Source organism: Pseudophryne corroboree, chromosome 5 (genome assembly GCF_028390025.1).
Source record: "Pseudophryne corroboree isolate aPseCor3 chromosome 5, aPseCor3.hap2, whole genome shotgun sequence".
Classification (NCBI taxonomy): Eukaryota; Metazoa; Chordata; class Amphibia; order Anura; family Myobatrachidae; genus Pseudophryne; species Pseudophryne corroboree.
The window spans coordinates 604,115,614-604,136,192 of record NC_086448.1 but is presented as its reverse complement, the minus strand read 5'-3'; the positions used below and the strand labels follow the sequence as shown (position 1 = coordinate 604,136,192).

The window sequence follows — 20,579 nt, the reverse complement described above, 5'->3', positions numbered from 1 at the left end:
AGACTATTGCTCGCTGGATTTGTAGCACAATTCAGTTGGCACATTCTGCGGCTGGACTGGCGCATCCTAAATCAGTAAAAGCCCATTCCACGAGGAAAGTGGGCTCGTCTTGGGCAGCTGCCCGGGGGGTCTCGGCTTTACAACTTTGCCGAGCTGCTACTTGGTCAGGGGCAAACACGTTTGCTAGATTCTACAAATTTGATACCCTGGCTGAGGAGGACCTGGAGTTCTCTCATTCGGTGCTGCAGAGTCATCCGCACTCTCCCGCCCGTTTGGGAGCTTTGGTAGAATCCCCATGGTCCTTACGGAGTCCCAGCATCCACTTAGGATGTTAGAGAAAATAAGATTTTACTCACCGGTAAATCTATTTCTCGTAGTCCGTAGTGGATGCTGGGCACCCATCCCAAGTGCTGATTGTCTGCAATACTTGTACAAAGTTATTGTTGTTAAATGGTTATCGTTGAGCCATCTGTTGAGAGGCTCAGTTGTTATCATACTGTTAACTGGGTATTGTATCACGAGTTATACGGTGTGATTGGTGTGGCTGGTATGAGTCTTACCCGGGATTCAAAATCCTTCCTTATTGTGTCAGCTCTTTCGGGCACAGTATCCTAACTGAGGTCTGGAGGAGGGTCATGGAGGAGCCAGTGCACACCAGTTAGACCTAAAGCTTTCTTTATAGTTGTGCCCAGTCTCCTGCGGAGCCGCTATTCCCCATGGTCCTTACGGAGTCCCAGCATCCACTACGGACTACGAGAAATAGTTTTACCGGTGAGTAAAATCTTATTTTTTTTTTATTTTTATTTTTTTTTAGGCTTTTGAAATAAATTCCTGTATTATGTGGAAGTGTGCTGCAATTTTATTAACATTTACCTACGTAGTGCCAGTGTATTCCACTGCGGTTTACAACTTTACACATGACCTGTTAATTTTTTCTCCTGATAAACGCAGCAAAGAAATTGTAATTTAATGTCTTTGAGGCTGATTGTTTGTTGTAGAGTGAGTATCAAACACTGAACATAAGTAGTATACAGAAATATAGTATGTTTCCGCCATTTTGCAGCGCTCAAGGTGCATTCTGGCACCCGTGCCAAGTTCCCAGGGACATCTCTATTGTGCATGTGTGAATCACTGGAAAATGGTGGCCATTTTGCCAGTGATTTCTTCAGCTCGACAGCCAGCACCGAGCCGACGGAGTGGTAAGTATAATTAAATGGGTGCAGGAAATGCAAGTGACCTGACATATTAGTATATGCAGTGTGGGGCCCCCCGTAAACCTAGTGCAGTGTGGGACCCCCCATAAACCCAGGGGCCAGTGTGCACTGTACACCTTGCTCCCATTATAGATAAGCCAGTGGTATCATATGGAACTATTTATTCTGCTGTCTTTTTTAAATAGGGTTTTATTTTCACACTGGTATGATGGGCTGCATCTTCCTGCTACTCCTGTAATTGCCCTTTCAACAGGCACAATGCCACAGCTTCATATTGGTCACCATTAGAGGCTAATTAGAAGCCTGCAGTGCTAGCACTCATGTCACAGGACACCAAATACCCGCTAAAAAATTAGGTCTTAAGGGCCCTACACATTAGGACACATTAGGCGATATGCCGCCGAGGTGCCCGACAGCCGATAAGGCCAACCCGGCGGCGGGGTGGGGAGTGAAGGGGGATGTGAAGTTTCTTCATTCCCTCTGTCACCCGGCCCCATAGCAGTGCATACTAATATGGACGAGATTGTACATATTGGCTTGCATGCATAAGCAACCCGTCACCAACGAAGAACGAGCGTGAAGCCGCGCATCGTTCATCGTTTGTGCCTACACACTAAAAGATATGAACGATATCTCGTTCATTAATATCCTTCATTGATATCGCCTAATGTGTAAGGCCTATTAGATTTAGCAGCTGTGGAAATGCACCTTGTTCATTCTGGCACTGGGGCAGGCAGACTGCAATGAGTCCCCTGTCCTCTCTGTTCACATTTTTATCTGACAGACATTGAGCCAGGCGATCTCCTCACCTGTTGTGAGTATAACGTATAGGCAGCTGTTCACTGTGCTAATAAACATTAACCTCCATATGCTCATTATTAATGTGCGGCGTTGAATAAACAAAAACCTGTGTTACATTTATGGTAAAATATAATGTCTTTCTATATGCAAACATTACTTTGTGGTTACCATGGGGTTTTACTGACATCATTTATTTCAATATCTAGATTTATTGGTGAAGAATCTACCTCAGCAGGTTCCAAATGTGTTTTAACGGACAGCCCAACCTGGATCATTGACCCTATAGATGGAACCTGCAACTTTGTACACAGGTATGTGATTTGTACTTCCTAATTTGCTGCACTGAATACGTTATAAATGCTTCCCATTGCAGGAGAGTTTCCTATTTTGATAAAACATTCCCCAAAATCTTAACGTCTTGTGTCACGCATGTGCTTAAAAACACCTTTTAGCTCATCAGACCAGTGGCACATTCTATATAATCCACTTCTGTTAAAGGGGGTCATTCCGAGTTGTTCGCACGCAAGCTGTTTTTAGCAGATTTACTCACGCTAAGCTGCAGCCTACTGGGAGTGAATCTTAGCATCCTAAAATTGCGAACGACGTATTCGCAATATTGCGATTACACCTCTCTTAGCAGTTTGAGTAGCTCCAGACTTACTCGGCATCTGCGATCAGTTCAGTGCTTGTCGTTCCTGGTTTGACGTCACAAACACACCCAGCGTTCGCCCAGACACTCCTCCGTTTCTCCAGCCACTCCCGCGTTTTTCCCAGAAACGGTAGCGTTTTTTCACACACACCCATAAAACGGCCAGTTTCCGCCCAGAAACACCCACTTCCTGTCAATCACATTACGATCGCCTGAACGATGAAAAAGCCGTGAGTAAAATTCCTAACTTCATAGCAAATTTACTTGGCGCAGTCGCAGTGCGAACATTGCGCATGCGCACTAAGCGGAAAATCGCTGCGATGCGAACAAATTTACAGAGCGAACAACTCTGATTGACCCCCAAAGTACGTAATCTATATGAGAACGTGTTATTGCTAGTTGTGCTGAAGCCTAAAATTCCAAGTGTATAGAAATATTAATTCTCACAGCACCTAATCATGGTGGAAGTGTTATTTGCTGTTTATAGAAAAGATTGCAAAATAATAAGATTTTTACTCACCGGTAAATCTATTTCTCGTAGTCCGTAGTGGATGCTGGGACTCCGTAAGGACCATGGGAAATAGCGGCTCCGCAGGAGACTGGGCACAACTAAAGAAAGCTTTAGGACTACCTGGTGTGCACTGGCTCCTCCCACTATGACCCTCCTCCAGACCTCAGTTAGGATACTGTGCCCGGAAGAGCTGACACAATAAGGAAGGATTTTGAATCCCGGGTAAGACTCATACCAGCCACACCAATCACACCGTATAACTCGTGATACTATACCCAGTGAAACAGTACGAAATATAACTGAGCCTCTCAACAGATGGCTCAACAATAACCCTTTAGTTAGGCAATAACTATATACAAGTATTGCAGACAATCCGCACTTGGGATGGGCGCCCAGCATCCACTACGGACTACGAGAAATAGATTTACCGGTGAGTAAAATCTTATTTTCTCTGACGTCCTAAGTGGATGCTGGGACTCAGTAAGGACCATGGGGAATAGCGGCTCCGCAGGAGACTGGGCACAACTATAAAGAAAGCTTTAGGTCTAACTGGTGTGCACTGGCTCCTCCCACTATGACCCTCCTCCAGACTTCAGTTAGAATCTTGTGCCCGGCTGAGCTGGATGCACACTAGGGGCTCTCCTGAGCTCCTAGAAAGAAAGTATATTTTAGGTTTTTTATTTTACAGTGAGATCTGCTGGCAACAGACTCACTGCAGCGAGGGACTAAGGGGAGAAGAAGCGAACCTACCTGACTGGAGGTAGCTTGGGCTTCTTAGGCTACTGGACACCATTAGCTCCAGAGGGATCAAACACAGGACCCGACCTCGATCGTTCGGTCCCGGAGCCGCGCCGCCGGCCCCCTTACAGAGCCAGAAGCAAGAAGTGTTCCGGAAAATCGGCGGCAGAAGACTTCTGTCTTCAACAAGGTAGCGCACAGCACTGCAGCTGTGCGCCATTGCTCCTCATGCACACCTCACACTCCGGTCACTGATGGGTGCAGGGCGCTGGGGGGGGGGGGCGCCCTGAGGGCAATATAATACACCTTGGCTGGCAAATCTACACCATATATAGTCAGGAAGGCTATATAGGTGTAAAAATACCCCTGCCAGAAAAAGCGGGAGAAGTCCGCCGGAAAAGGGGCGGGGCTATCTCCCTCAGCACACTGGCGCCATTTTTCCCTCACAGCTCCGCTGGAAGGACGCTCCCTGGCTCTCCCCTGCAGTGTCAAGCTACATAAGGGTAAAAAAGAGAGGGGGGTCACTAAATGTAGGCGCAGTATATATAATATAAGCAGCTATAAGGGAAAAAACTCATTTATAGTGGGATCCCTGTGTTATATAGCGCTCTGGTGTGTGCTGGCATACTCTCTCTCTGTCTCCCCAAAGGGCTTTGTGGGGTCCTGTCCTCTGTCAGAGCATTCCCTGTGTGTATGCGGTGTGTCGTTACGGCTGTGTCGACATGTTTGATGAGGAGGCTTATGTGGAGGCGGAGCAGATGCCGATAAATGTGATGTCACCCCCTGCGGGGTCGACACCTGAGTGGATGGTTCTGTGGAAGGAATTACGCGACAGTGTCGACTCCTTGCATAAAAGGTTTGACGACATACCAAATATGGGACAGCCGGCTTCTCAGCCTGTGCCTGCCCAGGCGTCTCAAAAGCCATCAGGGGCTCTAAAACGCCCGCTACCTCAGATGGCAGACACAGATGTCGACACGGATACGGACTCCAGTGTCGACGACTGAGACAAATGTAACTTCCAATAGGGCCACACGTTATATGATTGAGGCAATGAAAAATGTGTTGCATATTTCTGATGTTACCCCAGGTACCACAAAAAAGGGTATTATGTTTGGAGAGAAAAAACTACCAGTTGTTTTTCCTCCATCTGAGGAATTAAATGAAGTGTGTGAAGAAGCGTGGGCTTCCCCCGATAAGAAACTGGTAATTTCTTAGAGGTTACTAATGGCGTACCCTTTCCCGCCAGAGGATAGGTCACGTTGGGAAACATCCCCTAGGGTGGATAAAGCGCTCACACGCTTGTCAAAGAAGGTGGCACTACCGTCTCCAGATACGGCCGCCCTGAAGGAACCTGCTGATAGAAAGCAGGAGGCTATCCTGAAGTCTGTATATACACACACAGGTGTTATACGGAGACCAGCTATTGCTTCAGCATGGATGTGCAGTGCTGCAGCTGCGTGGTCAGATTCCCTGTCGGAAAATATTGATACCCTAGACAGGGACACTATATTGCTAACCGTAGAGCATATTAAAGACGCACTCTTATACATGAGGGATGCACAGAGGGATATTTGCCGGCTGGCATCTAAAATAAGTGCAATGTCCATTTCTGCCAGGAGAGGGTTATGGACTCGGCAGTGGACAGGAGATGCAGATTCTAAAAGGCACATGGAAGTTTTGCCTTATAAGGGTGAGGAGTTGTTCGGGGATGGTCTCTCGGACCTCGTTTCCACAGCAACAGCTGGGAAGTCTACATTTTTACCGCATGTTCCCTCACAGCCAAAGAAAGCACCGTATTATCAGGTACAGTCCTTTCGGCCCAATAAGGGCAAGCGGGTTAAAGGCGCGTCCTTTCTGCCCAGAGGCAGAGGTAGAGGGAAAAAGCTGCAGCATACAGCCAGTTCCCAGGAGCAAAAGTCCTCCCCCGCTTCCTCTAAGTCCACAGCATGACGCTGGGGCTCCACAGGCGGAGCCAGGTACGGTGGGGGCCCGTCTCAAAAATTTCAGCGATCAGTGGGCTCGCTCACGGGTGGATCCCTGGATCTTTCAAGCAGTATCTCAGGGGTACAAGCTGGAATTCGAGACGTCTCCCCCCCCCCCCCCCCCGCCGTTTCCTCAAATCTGCCTTGCCAACAACTCCCTCAGGCAGGGAGGCAGTGATAGAGGCAATTCACAAGCTGTATTCCCAGCAGGTGATAGTAAAGGTGCCCCTACTTCAAAAAGGACGGGGTTACTATTCCACAATGTTTGTGGTACCGAAACCGGACGGTTCGGTGAGACCCATTTTAAATTTGAAATCCTTGAACACGTATATAAAAAAATTCAAGTTCAAGATGGAATCGCTCAGGGCGGTTATTGCAAGCCTGGACGAGGGGGATTACATGGTATCACTGGACATCAAGGATGCTTACCTGCATGTCCCCATTTACCATCCTCACCAGGAGTACCTCAGATTTGTGGTACAGGATTGTCATTACCAATTCCAGACGTTGCCGTTCGGTCTATCCACGGCTCCGAGGGTCTTTACCAAGGTAATGGCCGAAATGATGATACTCCTTCGAAAGAAGGGAGTTTTATTTATCCCGTACTTGGACGATCTCCTGATAAAGGCGAGGTCCAGGGAGCAGTTGTTGGTCGGGGTAGCACTATCTCAGGAGGTGCTACAACAGCACGGCTGGATTCTAAATATTCCAAAGTCACAGCTGGTCCCTACGACACGTCTACTGTTCCTGGGGATGGTTCTGGACACAGAACAGAAAAAAGTGTTTCGCCCGGAGGAGAAGGCCAGGGAGCTGTCATCTCTAGTCAGAGGCCTCCTAAAACCAAAACAGGTGTCGGTGCATCACTGCACGCGGATCCTGGGAAAGATGGTAGCTTCCTACGAAGCAATTCCATTCGGCAGGTTCCATGCAAGAACCTTTCAGTGGGACCTGTTGGACAAGTGGTCCGGATCGCATCTTCAGATGCATGGGCTGATAACCCTGTCTCCAAGGACCAGGGTGTCTCTGCTGTGGTGGCTGCAGAGTGCTGATCTTCAAGAGGGCCGCAGATTCGGCATACAGGACTGGGTCCTGGTGACCACGGATGCCAGCCTTCGAGGCTGGGGGGCAGTCACACAGGGAAGAAACTTCCAAGGACTATGGTCAAGTCAGGAGACTTCCCTGCACATAAATATTCTGGAGCTGAGGGCCATTTTCAATGCCCTAAGTCAGGCAAAACCCCTGCTTCAAAACCAGCCGGTACTGATCCAGTCAGACAACATCACGGCGGTCGCCCATGTAAACCGACAGGGCGGCACGAGAAGCAGGACGGCGATGGCAGAAGCCACAAGGATTCTCCGATGGGCGGAAAATCACGTGTTAGCACTGTCAGCAGTGTTCATTCCGGGAGTGGACAACTGGGAAGCAGACTTCCTCAGCAGGCACGACCTCCACCCGGGAGAGTGGGGACTTCATCCAGAAGTCTTCCAACTGATTGTAAACCGTTGGGAAAGGCCACAGGTGGACATGATGGCGTCCCGCTTAAACAAAAAGCTAGAAAGATATTGCGCCAGGTCAAGAGACCCGCAGGCGATAGCTGTGGACGCTCTAGTGACACCGTGGGTGTACCGGTCGGTTTATGTGTTCCCTCCTCTTCCTCTCATACCAAAGGTACTGAGGATAATAAGGAGAAGAGGAGTAAGAACTATACTCATTGTTCCGGATTGGCCAAGAAGAGCTTGGTACCCGGAACTTCAAGAAATGATCTCAGAGGACCCATGGCCTCTGCCGCTCAGACAGGACCTGCTGCAGCAGGGGCCCTGTCTGTTCCAAGACTTACCGCGGCTGCGTTTGACGGCATGGCGGTTGAACACCGGATCCTGAAGGAAAAGGGCATTCCGGAGGAAGTCATTCCTACGCTGATTAAAGCTAGGAAAGAAGTAACCGCAAACCATTATCACCGCATATGGCGAAAATATGTTGCGTGGTGTGAGGCCAGGAAGGCCCCAACGGAGGAATTTCAGCTGGGCCGTTTCCTGCACTTCCTACAGTCAGGGGTGACTATGGGCATAAAATTGGGTTCCATTAAGGTGCAGATTTCGGCTCTATCGATTTTCTTCCAGAGAGAACTGGCTTCACTACCTGAAGTTCAAACTTTTGTTAAGGGAGTGCTGCATATTCAGCCCCCTTTTGTGCCTCCAGTGGCACCTTGGGATCTCAACGTGGTGTTGGATTTCCTAAAGTCACATTGGTTTGAGCCACTTGAAACCGTGGAATTGAAGTATCTCACGTGGAAAGTGGTCATGTTGTTGGCCTTGGCTTCGGCCAGGCGTGTATCAGAATTGGCGGCTTTGTCATGTAAAAGCCCTTATCCGATTTTCTATATGGATAGGGCAGAATTGAGGACTCGTCCCCAATTTCTCCCTAAGGTGGTATCAGCCTTTCATTTGAACCAACCTATCGTGGTGCCTGCGGCTACTAAAGACTTGGAGGCTTCCAAGTTGTTGGACGTAGTCAGGGCCCTGAAAATTTATGTTTCCATGACAGCTGGAGTCAGAAAGACTGACTCGCTATTTATCCTGTATGCGCCCAACAAGTTGGGTGCACCTGCTTCAAAGCAGACTATTGCTCGCTGGATCTGTAGTACGATTCAGTTTGCACATTCTGCGGCTGGACTGCCGCATCCTAAATCAGTGAAAGCCCATTCCACGAGGAAGGTGGGCTCTTCTTGGGCGGCTGCCCGAGGGGTCTCGGCTCTACAACTTTGCCGAGCAGCTAATTGGTCGGGGTCAAACACATTTGCTAAATTCTACAAGTTTGACACCCTGGCTGAGGAGGACCTAGAGTTTGCCCATTCGGTGCTGCAGAGTCATCCGCACTCTCCCGCCCGTTTGGGAGCTTTGGTATAATCCCCATGGTCCTTACGGAGTCCCAGCATCCACTTAGGACGTCAGAGAAAATAAGAATTTACTCACCGGTAATTCTATTTCTCGTAGTCCGTAGTGGATGCTGGGCGCCCATCCCAAGTGCGGATTGTCTGCAATACTTGTATATAGTTATTGTTTAACTAAAGGGTTATTGTTGAGCCATCTGTTGAGAGGCTCAGTTGTTGTCATACTGTTAACTGGGTATTGTATCACGAGTTATACGGTGTGATTGGTGTGGCTGGTATGAGTCTTACCCGGGATTCAAAATCCTTCCTTATTGTGTCAGCTCTTCCGGGCACAGTATCCTAACTGAAGTCTGGAGGAGGGTCATAGTGGGAGGAGCCAGTGCACACCAGTTAGACCTAAAGCTTTCTTTAGTTGTGCCCAGTCTCCTGCGGAGCCGCTATTCCCCATGGTTCTTATGGAGTCACAGCATCCACTACGGACTACGAGAAATAGAATTACCGGTGAGTAAATTCTTATTTTCTCTGACGTCCTTAGTGGATGCTGGGACTCCGTAAGGACCATGGGGATTATACCAAAGCTCCCAACGGGCGGGAGAGTGCGGATGACTCTGCAGCACCGAATGAGCAAACTCTAGGTCCTCCTCAGCCAGGGTATCAAACTTGTAGACTCTTGCAAAAGTGTTTGAACCCGACCAAGTAACAGCTCGGCAAATTTGTAAAGCCGAGACCCCTCGGGCAGCCGCCCAAGAAGAGCCCACTTTCCTCGTGGAATGGGCTTTTACAGATTTAGGGTGCGGCAGTCCAGCCGCAGAATGTGCAAGTTGAATCGTGCTACAGATGCAGCGAGCAATAGTCTGCTTAGAAGCAGGAGCACCCAGCTTGTTGGGTGCATACAGGATAAATAGCGAGTCAGTTTTCCTGACTCCAGCCGTCCTGGAAACATATATTTTTCAGGGCCCTGACTACGTCCAGTAACTTGGAATCCTCCAAGTCCCAAGTAGCCGCAGGCACCACAATAGGTTGGTTCACATGAAAAACTGATACCACCTTAGGAAGGAATTGGGAACGAGTCCTCAATTCCGCCCTATCCATATAAAAAAATTAGATAAGGGCTTTTGCATGATAAAGCCGCTAATTCTGATACACGCCTGGCCGACGCCAAGGCCAACAGCATGACCACTTTCCACGTGAGGTATTTTAGCTCCACGGATTTGAGTGGCTCAACCCAATGCGACTTCAGGAAATCCAACACCACGTTGAGATCCCACGGTGCCACTGGAGGCACAAACGGGGGCTGACTATGCAGCACTCCCTTAACAAAAGTCTGAACTTCAGGCAGTGAAGTCAGTTCTATTTTGGAAGAAAATCGATAGAGCCGAAATCTGGACCTTAATGGAACCCAATTTTAGGCCCATAGTCACCCCTGACTGTAGGAAGTGCAGAAATCGACCTAGCTGAAATTCCTCCGTTGGGGCCTTCCTGGCCTCACAGCACGCAACATATTTCCGCCATATGCGGTGATAATGGTTTGCGTTCACTTCTTTCCTAGCTTTAATTAGCGAAAGGATAACTTCCTCCGGAATGCCCTTTTCCTTCAGGATCCGGCGTTCAACCGCCATGCCGTCAAACGCAGCCGCGGTACGTCTTGGAACAGACAGGCCCCCTGCTGCAGCAGGTCCTGTCTGAGCGGCAGAGGCCATGGGTCCTCTGAGATCATTTCTTGGAGTTCTGGGTACCAAGCTCTTCTTGGCCAATCCGGAACAATGAGTATAGTTCTTACTCCTCTCCTTCTTATTATTCTCATTACCCTGGGTATGAGAGGCAGAGAAGGGAACACATACACCGACTGGTACACCCACGGTGTTACCAGAGCGTCCACAGCTATCGCCTGAGGGTCCCTTGACCTGGCGCAATATCTTTTTAGCTTTTTGTTGAGGCGGGACGCCATCATGTCCACCTGTGGCCTTTCCCAACGGTGTACAATCATTTGGAAGACTTCTGGATGAAGTCCCCACTCTCCCGGGTGGAGGTCGTGTCTGCTGAGAAAGTCTGCTTCCCAGTTGTCCACTCCGGGAATGAACACTGCTGACAGTGCTAACACATGATTTTCCGCCCATCGGAGAATCCTTGTGGCTTCTGCCATCGCCATCCTGCTTCTTGTGCCGCCCTGTCGGTTTACATGAGCGACCGCCGTGATGTTGTCTGACTGGATCAGCACCGGCCGGTGTTGAAGCAGGGGTCTAGCCTGACTTAGGGCATTGTAAATGGCCCTTAGTTCCAGAATATTTTTGTGTAGGGAAGTCTCCTGACTTGTCCATAGTCCTTGGAAGTTTCTTCCCTGTGTGACTGCCCCCCAGCCTCGAAGGCTGGCATCCGTAGTCACCAGGACCCAGTCCTGTATGCCGAATCTGCGGCCCTCTAGAAGATGAGCATTCTGCAGCCACCACAACAGCGACACCCTGGCCCTTGGAGACAGGGTTATCCGCCGATGCATCTGAAGGTGCGACCCGGACCACTTGTCCAACAGATCCCACTGGAAGATCCTTGCATGGGACCTGGCGAATGGAATTTCTTCGTAAGAAGCTACCTTCTTTCCCAGGGCTCGCGTGCATTGATGCACCGACACCTGTATTTGTATTAGGAGGTCTCTGTCTAGAGACGACAACTCCTTGGACCTCTCCTCCGGGAGAAACCCTTTTCTCTTCTCTTGTTCTGTGTCCAGAACCATACCCAGGAACAGTAGACGCGTCGTAGGAACCAGCTGCGACTTTGGAATATTCAGAATCCAGCCGTGCTGTTGTAGCACTTCCCGAGATAGTGCTACTCCGACGAACAACTGCTCCCTGGACCTCGCCTTTATAAGGAGATCGTCCAAGTACGGGATAATTATTTCGGCCATTACCTTGGTAAATACCCTCGGTGCCGGGGCAAGACCAACGGCAACGTCTGGAATTGGTAATGACAATCCTGTACCACAATTTTGAGGTACTCCTGGTGAGGAGGGTAAATAGGGACATGCAGGTAAGCATCCTTGATGTCCAGTGATACCATGAAATTCTCCAGGCTTGCAATAATCGCCCTGAGCGATTCCATTTTGAACTTGAACCTTCGTATATAAGTGTTCAAGGCTTTCAATTTTAGAATGGGTCTCACCGAACCGTCTGGTTTCGGTACCACAAACATTTTGGAATAGTAACCCCGGCCTTGTTGAAGGAGGGGTACCTTGATTTCACCTGCTGGAAGTACAGCTTGTGAATTGCCGGCAGTACTACCTCCCTCCGAGGGCAGCAGGCAAGGCTGATGTGAGGTAACGGCGAGGGGGAGTCGCCTCGAACTCCAGCTTGTATCCCTGTGATACTACTTGCAGAACGTAGGGATCCACCTGTGGGCAGGCCCACTGGTCCCTGAAGTTCCCGAGACGCGCCCCCACCGCACCTGTCTCCACCTGTGGAGCACCAGCGTCATGCGGTGGACTCAGAGGAAGCGGGGGAAGATTTTTGATCCTGGGAACTGGCTGTCTGGTGCAGCTTTTTCCTTCTTCCCTTGTCTCTGTGCAGAAAGGAAGCGCCTTTGACCCGCTTGCTTTTCTGAAGCCGAAAGGACTGTACCTGAAAATACGGTGCTTTCTTAGGCTGTGAGGAAACCTGAGGTAAAAAAATTTTCTTCCCAGCTGTTGCTGTGGATACGAGTTCCCAGAGACCATCACCAAACAATTCCTCACCCTTATAAGGCAGAATCTCCATGTGCCTTTTAAAGGCAGCATCACCTGTCCACTGCCGGGTCTCTAATACCCTCCTGGCAGAATGGACATTGCATTAATTCTGGATGCCAGCCGGCAAATATCCCTCTGTGCATCCCTCCTATATAAGAAGACGTCTTTAATATGCTCTATGTTAGCAAAATATTATCCCTGTCTAGGGTATTAATATTATCTGACAGGGTATCGGACCACGCTGCAGCAGCACTATTCATGCTGAGGCAATTGCAGGTCTCGGTATAGTACCTGAGTGTGTATATACAGACTTCAGGATAGCCTCCTGCTTTTTATCAGCAGGCTCCTTCAAAGTGGCTGTATCCTAAGACGGCAGTGCCACCTTTTTTGACAAAGTGTGAGCGCCTTATCCACCCTAGGGGATATCTCCCAACGTGACCTATCCTCTGGCGGGAAAGGGTACGCCAGCAGTAACTTTTTAGAAATTACCAGTTTCTTATCGGGGGAACCCACGCTTCTTTACACACTTCATTCACTCATCTGATGGGGGAACAAAACACTGGCTGCTTTTTCTCCCCAAACATAAAACCCCTTTTATGTGGTAATTGGGTTCATGTCAGAAATGTGTAACACATTTTTCATTGCCGAGATCATGCAACGGATGTTCCTAGTGGATTGTGTATATGTCTCAACCTTGTCGACATTGGAGTCAGACTCCGTGTCGACATCTGTGTCTGCCATCTGAGGTAACGGGCGTTTTTTGAGCCCCTGATGGCCTTTGAGCCGCCTGGGCAGGCGCGGGCTGAGAAGCCGGCTGTCCCACGGCTGTTACGTCATCCAGCCTTTTATGTAAGGAGTTGACATTGTCGGTTAATACCTTCCACCTATCCATCCACTCTGGTGTCGGCCCCACAGGGGGCGACATCCCATTTATCGGCCTCTGCTCCGCCTCCACGTAACCTTCCTCATCCAACATGTCGACACAGCCGTACCGACACACCGCACACACACAGGGAATGCTCTGACTGAGGACAGGACCCCACAAAGTCCTTTGGGGAGACAGAGAGAGAGTATGCCAGCACACACCAGAGCGCTATATAATGCAGGGATTAACACTATAACTGAGTGATTTTTCCCCCAATAGCTGCTTGTATACACATATTGCGCCTAAATTTAGTGCCCCCCCCCCCCTCTCTTTTTAACCCTTTGAGCCTGAAAACTACAGGGGAGAGCCTGGGGAGCTGTCTTCCAGCTGCACTGTGAAGAAAAAATGGCGCCAGTGTGCTGAGGGAGATAGCCCCGCCCCTTTTTCGGCTGACTTTTCTCCCGCTTTTTTCATGGATTCTGGCAGGGGTAATTTATCACATATATAGCCCTGGGACTATATATTGTGATGATTTGCCAGCCAAGGTGTTTATATTGCTGCTCAGGGCGCCCCCCCCCCAGCGCCCTGCACCCATCAGTGACCGGAGTGTGAGGTGTGCATGAGGAGCAATGGCGCACAGCTGCAGTGCTGTGCACTACCTTGTTGAAGACCGAGGTCTTCTGCCGCCGATTTTCCGGACCACTTCTTGCTTCTGGCTCTGTAAGGGGGACGGCGGCGCTGCTCCGGGACTGAACGATCGAGGTCGGGTCCTGTGTTCGATCCCTCTGGAGCTAATGGTGTCCAGTAGCCTAAGAAGCCCAAACTATCTCCAGTCAGGTAGGTTCGCTTCTTCTCCCCTTAGTCCCTCGCTGCAGTGAGTCTGTTGCCAGCAGATCTCACTGTAAAATAAAAAACCTAAAATATACTTTCTTTCTAGGAGCTCAGGAGAGCCCCTAGTGTGCATCCAGCTCAGCCGGGCACAAGATTCTAACTGAGGTCTGGAGGAGGGTCATAGTGGGAGGAGCCAGTGCACACCAGGTAGTCCTAAAGCTTTCTTTAGTTGTGCCCAGTCTCCTGCGGAGCCGCTATTCCCCATGGTCCTTACGGAGTCCCAGCATCCACTTAGGACGTCAGAGAAATGAAGTTAATTAAGGCAAACGAATATTAACCTACACAAATGCATTTGTAATGAATCCAATATATTTTTAAGGCATGTAATACAGGAATTCCTAACCTTAAACCACAGGTTTTTTCCAGTAGGTCATGTTTTGAGGATTTCTGTCTGTGGAAGCAGATGGGATAATTACTGATCCAGCAAAACAGATGAACTCACCTGTGCATGATTCAAGAAATCCACAAAACATGACCTGCTGGAACACAATATTTGCTTCATTGTTTCTGGTACCGACTTGATGTTCTCACTTATTTCTGATTCCATTAATGATGTGTTCTATCAGTATCATTGACCAAATACAGTATAGTTATACTAATATGTCAGGTCACCTCAGTGTGCCCCCTGCTCTGCCCATGCTTTGTCTGACCTTGCCCACACCATACCCCGGTGCTCCGTCTCATTTGCTTCTCAGAGCCTTGCAAAGGGAACTATAACTCAGGAACAGTTTCTGTGTGTAGAAATCAAAAAGAGTGTAGTGTGTGAGAATACAGATCTCTGCTGTCTATGTTTACTCTACATTTATATAAATATAGAGTGGATTGGAAGGAGGAGACCTTCAAGTTACTTCAAAAATATGTAATTAGCCGGAGAGTTTTAAGTATGAAGAGGTTAATAAGGATCAATACAATAAAAACACAAGAGGCCACACTATACTAGGACCAGATCAGTGGCAACTTCAGAGGTGGGGCTGCAACGCAGTCCAAAATTCAAATAGGGGAGACACACTAACTGCCACCCCAAACACTGCCAAACCTCACCAGCCGGGACTCTCTAGCCATTAGTTTACTCCCCTATTTGAATTTTGGACTGTGCTGCAGCCCCACCTCTTGAGCTGCTATTGGACCAGACCATTTCTTATGTGCATTGCCACTGGGGACACAAAAGTATTCCTTTTAGTAAAGGCAGATATTATTTACACAAGTTCTGTGACTGACGGGGACATGGTGAGATCATTACTCCAAGTCTTCATTTTGCCAATTCCTCTCATCTGACTCAACCAGCCAAAACATGTGCAATTCATAATTTCTCTGGCTGGGTCCACAGGATAACATTGGGATATGGTTGAGCGACAGCGGAAATGGCACCAACACGGTCACAAGCTTTCTGGCCTCCCAGGATGCATCGGGGCTTCCCCATATAATCCCGCCCACTGACTCAGTCAGTTCAGTTTTTTGCTTGGTGCGGCAGGAAGCCGCATGATCACAGGGCTGCTGTAGATAAAGCGGCCTGAAGCTTTTATTATTTTATTTTTATAGACTTATTTTTTTTTAGCGACTTTTTTTAACAGCGTCTTAAACGCATACTGGAAAAAGTCGCTCCAACAACTCCCCACCGGGTCGCAACAACGCTTACCTTCGTGGTAATAGTGCTGTCTTGACGGGCGTCTGTGTCTGATGTTCTAGCAGGTCCAGCAGACGTAACCAGGCTCTGGCCGGAGCATGGGGGGACGGTAAGTCTATGGATTTCCTCTTACTAGGGGGGTCCGGACACAGCTACACTGTATTGGTGGAGACTACAAACGGTGTGTTGATGTGCTGAACATCTCGAGTGCGACAGCAGGGATCATAGGCGCCAGGACTAGGTAGAGGCCGCGATCCTTAGAGTTTAAGTCAACAGGGGGATTCAGACGCTCTCCTGGCCGTCCCTCCTCCGAGTTCATGACCAGTTTCCGCGCGTCTCCCGTCCATGAACTGAATGACCTCACTTCCGTCTCAGACGCTACCACGAGGGTACTCGGTCGCAGCTTAGACGCTGCGGTTGTGTGCACAAGAGATCCCGCCTAGACCGAGTCGCAGGCCTTAGCGTCTGCATACACGTGGAAGTCGCTGAGCGTCCGTGTCCGTCAGTGAGCGACTGTGTCCATTATCAGGAGCGGTAGTGTACATCAGTAGCGTCTGAATCCACTCAGCGTCTTACGAGCGCATTTGCTTGGATATGGAAGTGTGGTGAGTCTCCCTGTATCCCGCTCTACAGAGGAATGGTATACAGTACTAAAAATTCTCTCTACTTGTTAGTATGAATTGTTAATTTTTAGTACATATTGCATATGAGATCTGTATATTACTGTGTTTTCTGCATGTTATGTTGAAAAAGAACCAGTTGAAACAGAAGTACAATTTTCCTACTTATTTATAAGTTGTTATGGGGGTTGTATTCTCATATGACAATGTCTAATGCTTTAACATGTGACTGCTAGTATGAGTGCTGATTTTTCTATGTAACGTCAGTCCTGTTCTGACCCTCAATTCAGGTGCACTGTGGTCAGATTGATTTCACTTCTATATACTCATATATAGGTGATTTTCAGTCACAATTTGTGTAGTCATTAACAGATTATTACCATGTCTGTGAGCCGCAAAAGTGACGAGGAGAATTTATCAAGCACTCCTACATCCCTAACATGCTTATCTTGTAAGACAGGGTTAATTGGTATGGACCAATTGGTCACTTATGAGGGCTTGTGTGCGAACTGTTTTGCTTTTCACCAAAGTTAAAAACAGGAGTTGGTTCAACCACCAACAGAGCCACCATGGAATATGTTCGCAAAGACTCTATCTTCAATAGCGGACAGGTTAACTCCGGTAGCACCACTTCAAGGGTTAGGTTACACTATTAACCCATACATGCAGCTCCCTTCCTACGGCTTGGTTCCAGTAGCCTCTACAAGCAACCAAGGGACAGGTATGTGAGAAAGATGCTTAGAACAAACTGCCGTGCGCCACAGAGGCAGCCTTCTGGTCTCAAACTGGAGAAAACAAGAGTGTCACCAAGCACTCTATGTAGATACCGTCACAAAAGTTCCCAATTGATAGACACAATACGTGTTGAAACGCGTCGGCAGGAGGACTGTAGGTGGAGAGACGGTGTGGAAACCTTTCCATGTGATCTGGACAGCCGGTTCCAGGGACGCCTGTGTTTGACATCTAACCTATGCTGTTTTGTCTGCTCATGTGGTAGACCATTTCTATTGGTGAGAGACCATTTCGTATCCCCCAGATTCTGTTCTAAAGTCTATTTTAAAGTAATAAAACGGTGTTGCACTATCAGAATCTTTTTCTTTTTTTGGTATGGATATAATCCGTAAGGAGACCCTGATAGAAGAGAGTCCAGACTGGTGATATCCAGGTCCTATGAAAAGTGTATTTGTCTACCTGTAAAACGGTAGACCAATCCGTGGGGTACGAGTAATTACTTATATACACTTCATTGGATTATATGTGAAAGATAGAGTACACTATGTTTTGTTCTTTTCTTTTTTTGTATGAGCGCCCAAGGGACATGTAAGACTAAGACAGATACGTCTATGTGGCAGACTACACAAGATGATACAACAGATGATGATACAGTATATTCAAATACTCTGTATGATGATCAGTCGCAGAGTTTTAGTTCAGAAGATGTAGCTGAACTTATTAAAGCTGTGAAGGCTGTTCTCTCTTTGGAAGAGCCAGCCAAGACAGTGTTAAAATCTAAAGCACCTGTGTTTAAACGAACAAAATCAGTGAAAACTGAATTCCCAGCGTCAGATGAGCTGACTGAAATGATGGATGAGTCTTGTGCGACGCCCAGTAAGAAATAAAGGATTCCGAAAAGATGGAATTCTTATTATCCATTTCCAGCTGCGGATTGTTCAAAAAGAGAAGTTCCTCCAAAAGTAGATGCACATGTTCTGCGACTTGTGCATAAATCTGCTTTACCACTGTCATCTACCTCGCTAAATGATGTCACAGACAGAAGGGTAGATAGCTTTTTGAAAAATGTATTTTCTCTAGTAGGAGCAGTGGTAAGACCTGCTATGGCTTCGGCCTGGGTAGCAAAGGCAATGGGCGAATGGATAGAGGAACTAGAGAGTGACATCTCTTCTCCTACTAGGGAGCAAGAGTATCATTTAAGCCGTTTAAGACAATCTGCCCAATACTTGGAAGAAGCAGCAATTGATATGGGTACAGTTGCTTCTAAAGCTTCAGCCTTGACAGTAGCCGCTCGCAGAGCAGTTTGGCTACGTACCTGGAAGGCAGATGCGGAGTCCAAGAAAGAATTGGAAGCATTGCCTTTCATTGGTAATATATTGTTTGGGAAACCATTATCTGATATCCTAGAATCAGAGGCTGAGTCAAAGAAGGTCAGATTTCCGGCTACTTATAACCCTAAGTCCAAGGGTTCAAAGTTTCGCTAATTTCGTTGGCAAAGCAAAAGCAAAAGAGGAGTCTAAGCAACCCCAGTTCAAAACCAGGGGTAAGAAGCAGTGGGCTAGCAAAAAGCCAGCTTCCAAGCCTGAACAGAAACCATCAGCCTGAAGAGACGGGCCTCCGCCTGGAGGATTCCAGGGTTGGGGGTCGACTCCTTCATTTTGCACACATATGGCAACAGTCAACAACAGATGCTTGGGTGCAGAAGGTGGTATCTCAGGGGTATGGGTTCCCATTCAGGAGGCAGCCTCCTCAAAGATTTTTTTGCACCAGCCCGTCTCGTATAGAGTCGAAGGCCAATGCCCTACAAGAAGCAGTCCAAAAATTACTGCAGTCAGGTGTGATTTTCCCAGTACCTCCATCACAAAGGGGACAGGGGTTTTACTCCAATCTATTTCTGATCCAGAAGCCAAATGGGTCATATCGACCAATTCTCAATCTGAAAATGTTAAACAAATACATTTGGATCCCGAAGTTCCACATGGAGACAATTACGCTCCATAATGTTGGCTATGGGACCGGGAGATTACATGGTATCTCTGGATGTACGGGATGCTTACCTACATGTGCCTATAGCACTGTCTCATCAGTGTTACCTCAGGTTTGCCATCCTCCAGGAACATTTTCAGTTCCAAGATTTGCCCTTCGAGCTAGCAACAGCACCCAGGGTGTTTACCAAGATCATGGTGATAATGGCAGCTTGTCTGTGCAAACAGGGGATAAGAATATTCCCATACCTCGACGACCTGTTAATCTTAGCACATTCGCAAGATTTACTTTTGAGACATCTTCAACAGACAATAGTTTGTTTACAGAGACACGGGTGGCTCATAAATTGGGAAAAGTCGTCTCTGAATCCGTCCCAGCGGATGGTTCATTTAGGGGCCATATTGGATTCAGACCTACAGAAAGTTCTCTTACCAGAGAAAAAGATAGTCAAGGTGCAGGTCATGGCTCAGGAAGCGTTGCACGCCCAGACAGTGTCAGTCCATGCAGCAATGCGTTTGTTGGGTCTGATGGTATCAACCTTCGACATGGTGGAATATGCACAATTCCACTCCAGACCATTGCAGCACCTTATTCTGACCAAATGGAACAGAAATCATCAGACGATAAAAAAGCAGATGATAGTTTCCAGCAAACGTAAAAAGGTCTCTAGCGTGGTGGCTGCAGACAGACCATTTAAACAAGGGGAGACCCTTTTGGATAAAAGAGTGGCAAGTCCTGACAACAGATGCCAGCCTGCAAGGCTGGGATGCGGTACTCGGAAGCCTTTGGTTCCAGGGAAAATGGACCGCAAGGGAAAGTCGCCTGCCAATAAATCTGTTGGAAATAAGGGCCATTTACATGGCTTTGGTTCAGGCAAAGGACAGTCTGCAAGGAAGACAGGTCCAGATTCGCTCAGACAATGCGACAGCAGTAGCGTACCTCAATCATCAAGGAGGAACTCACAGCAAGAGACTGATGGAGGAGGTAACTCCCATTCTAAGATGGTCAGCGCTCCATCTCCCAGCATTGTCAGCAGTGTTTGTCCCAGGTGTACTGAACAGGGAAGCGGATTTTCTCAGTCGACACACCATTCAGGAAACCGAATGGGCGTTACACCCAGAAGTGTTTCAGACACTAGTGAACAGATGGGGTCTACCAGAGATAGACCTCATGGCGTCTCGTCTAAACAACAAAGTTCCAAGGTACGGATCGAGAACAAAGGATCCCGATGCGGTCCTTGTAGACGCACTGTCAGTAGAATGGAAATTTCGTCTGGCATATCCGTTCCAACCAATATCTCTGTTACCCAGAGTAGTGAGAAAAATAAAGCAAGCAAAGGGAGCAATAATTCTAATAGCTCC

The 20,579-nt window shown here is 48.1% G+C and overlaps 1 protein-coding gene across 1 annotated transcript in view; it reads left to right on the top strand.

Moving 5' to 3' along the window:
- The window catches only part of IMPA2 (inositol monophosphatase 2), a 112,867-nt gene that overhangs the window by 32,229 nt on the left and 60,059 nt on the right, over nt 1-20,579 (top strand). Inside the window, exon 3 of the mRNA XM_063923448.1 lies at nt 2,222-2,326. Coding sequence (XP_063779518.1) covers nt 2,222-2,326 — 105 coding nt within the window. The remainder of the gene's footprint in view (nt 1-2,221; nt 2,327-20,579) is intronic.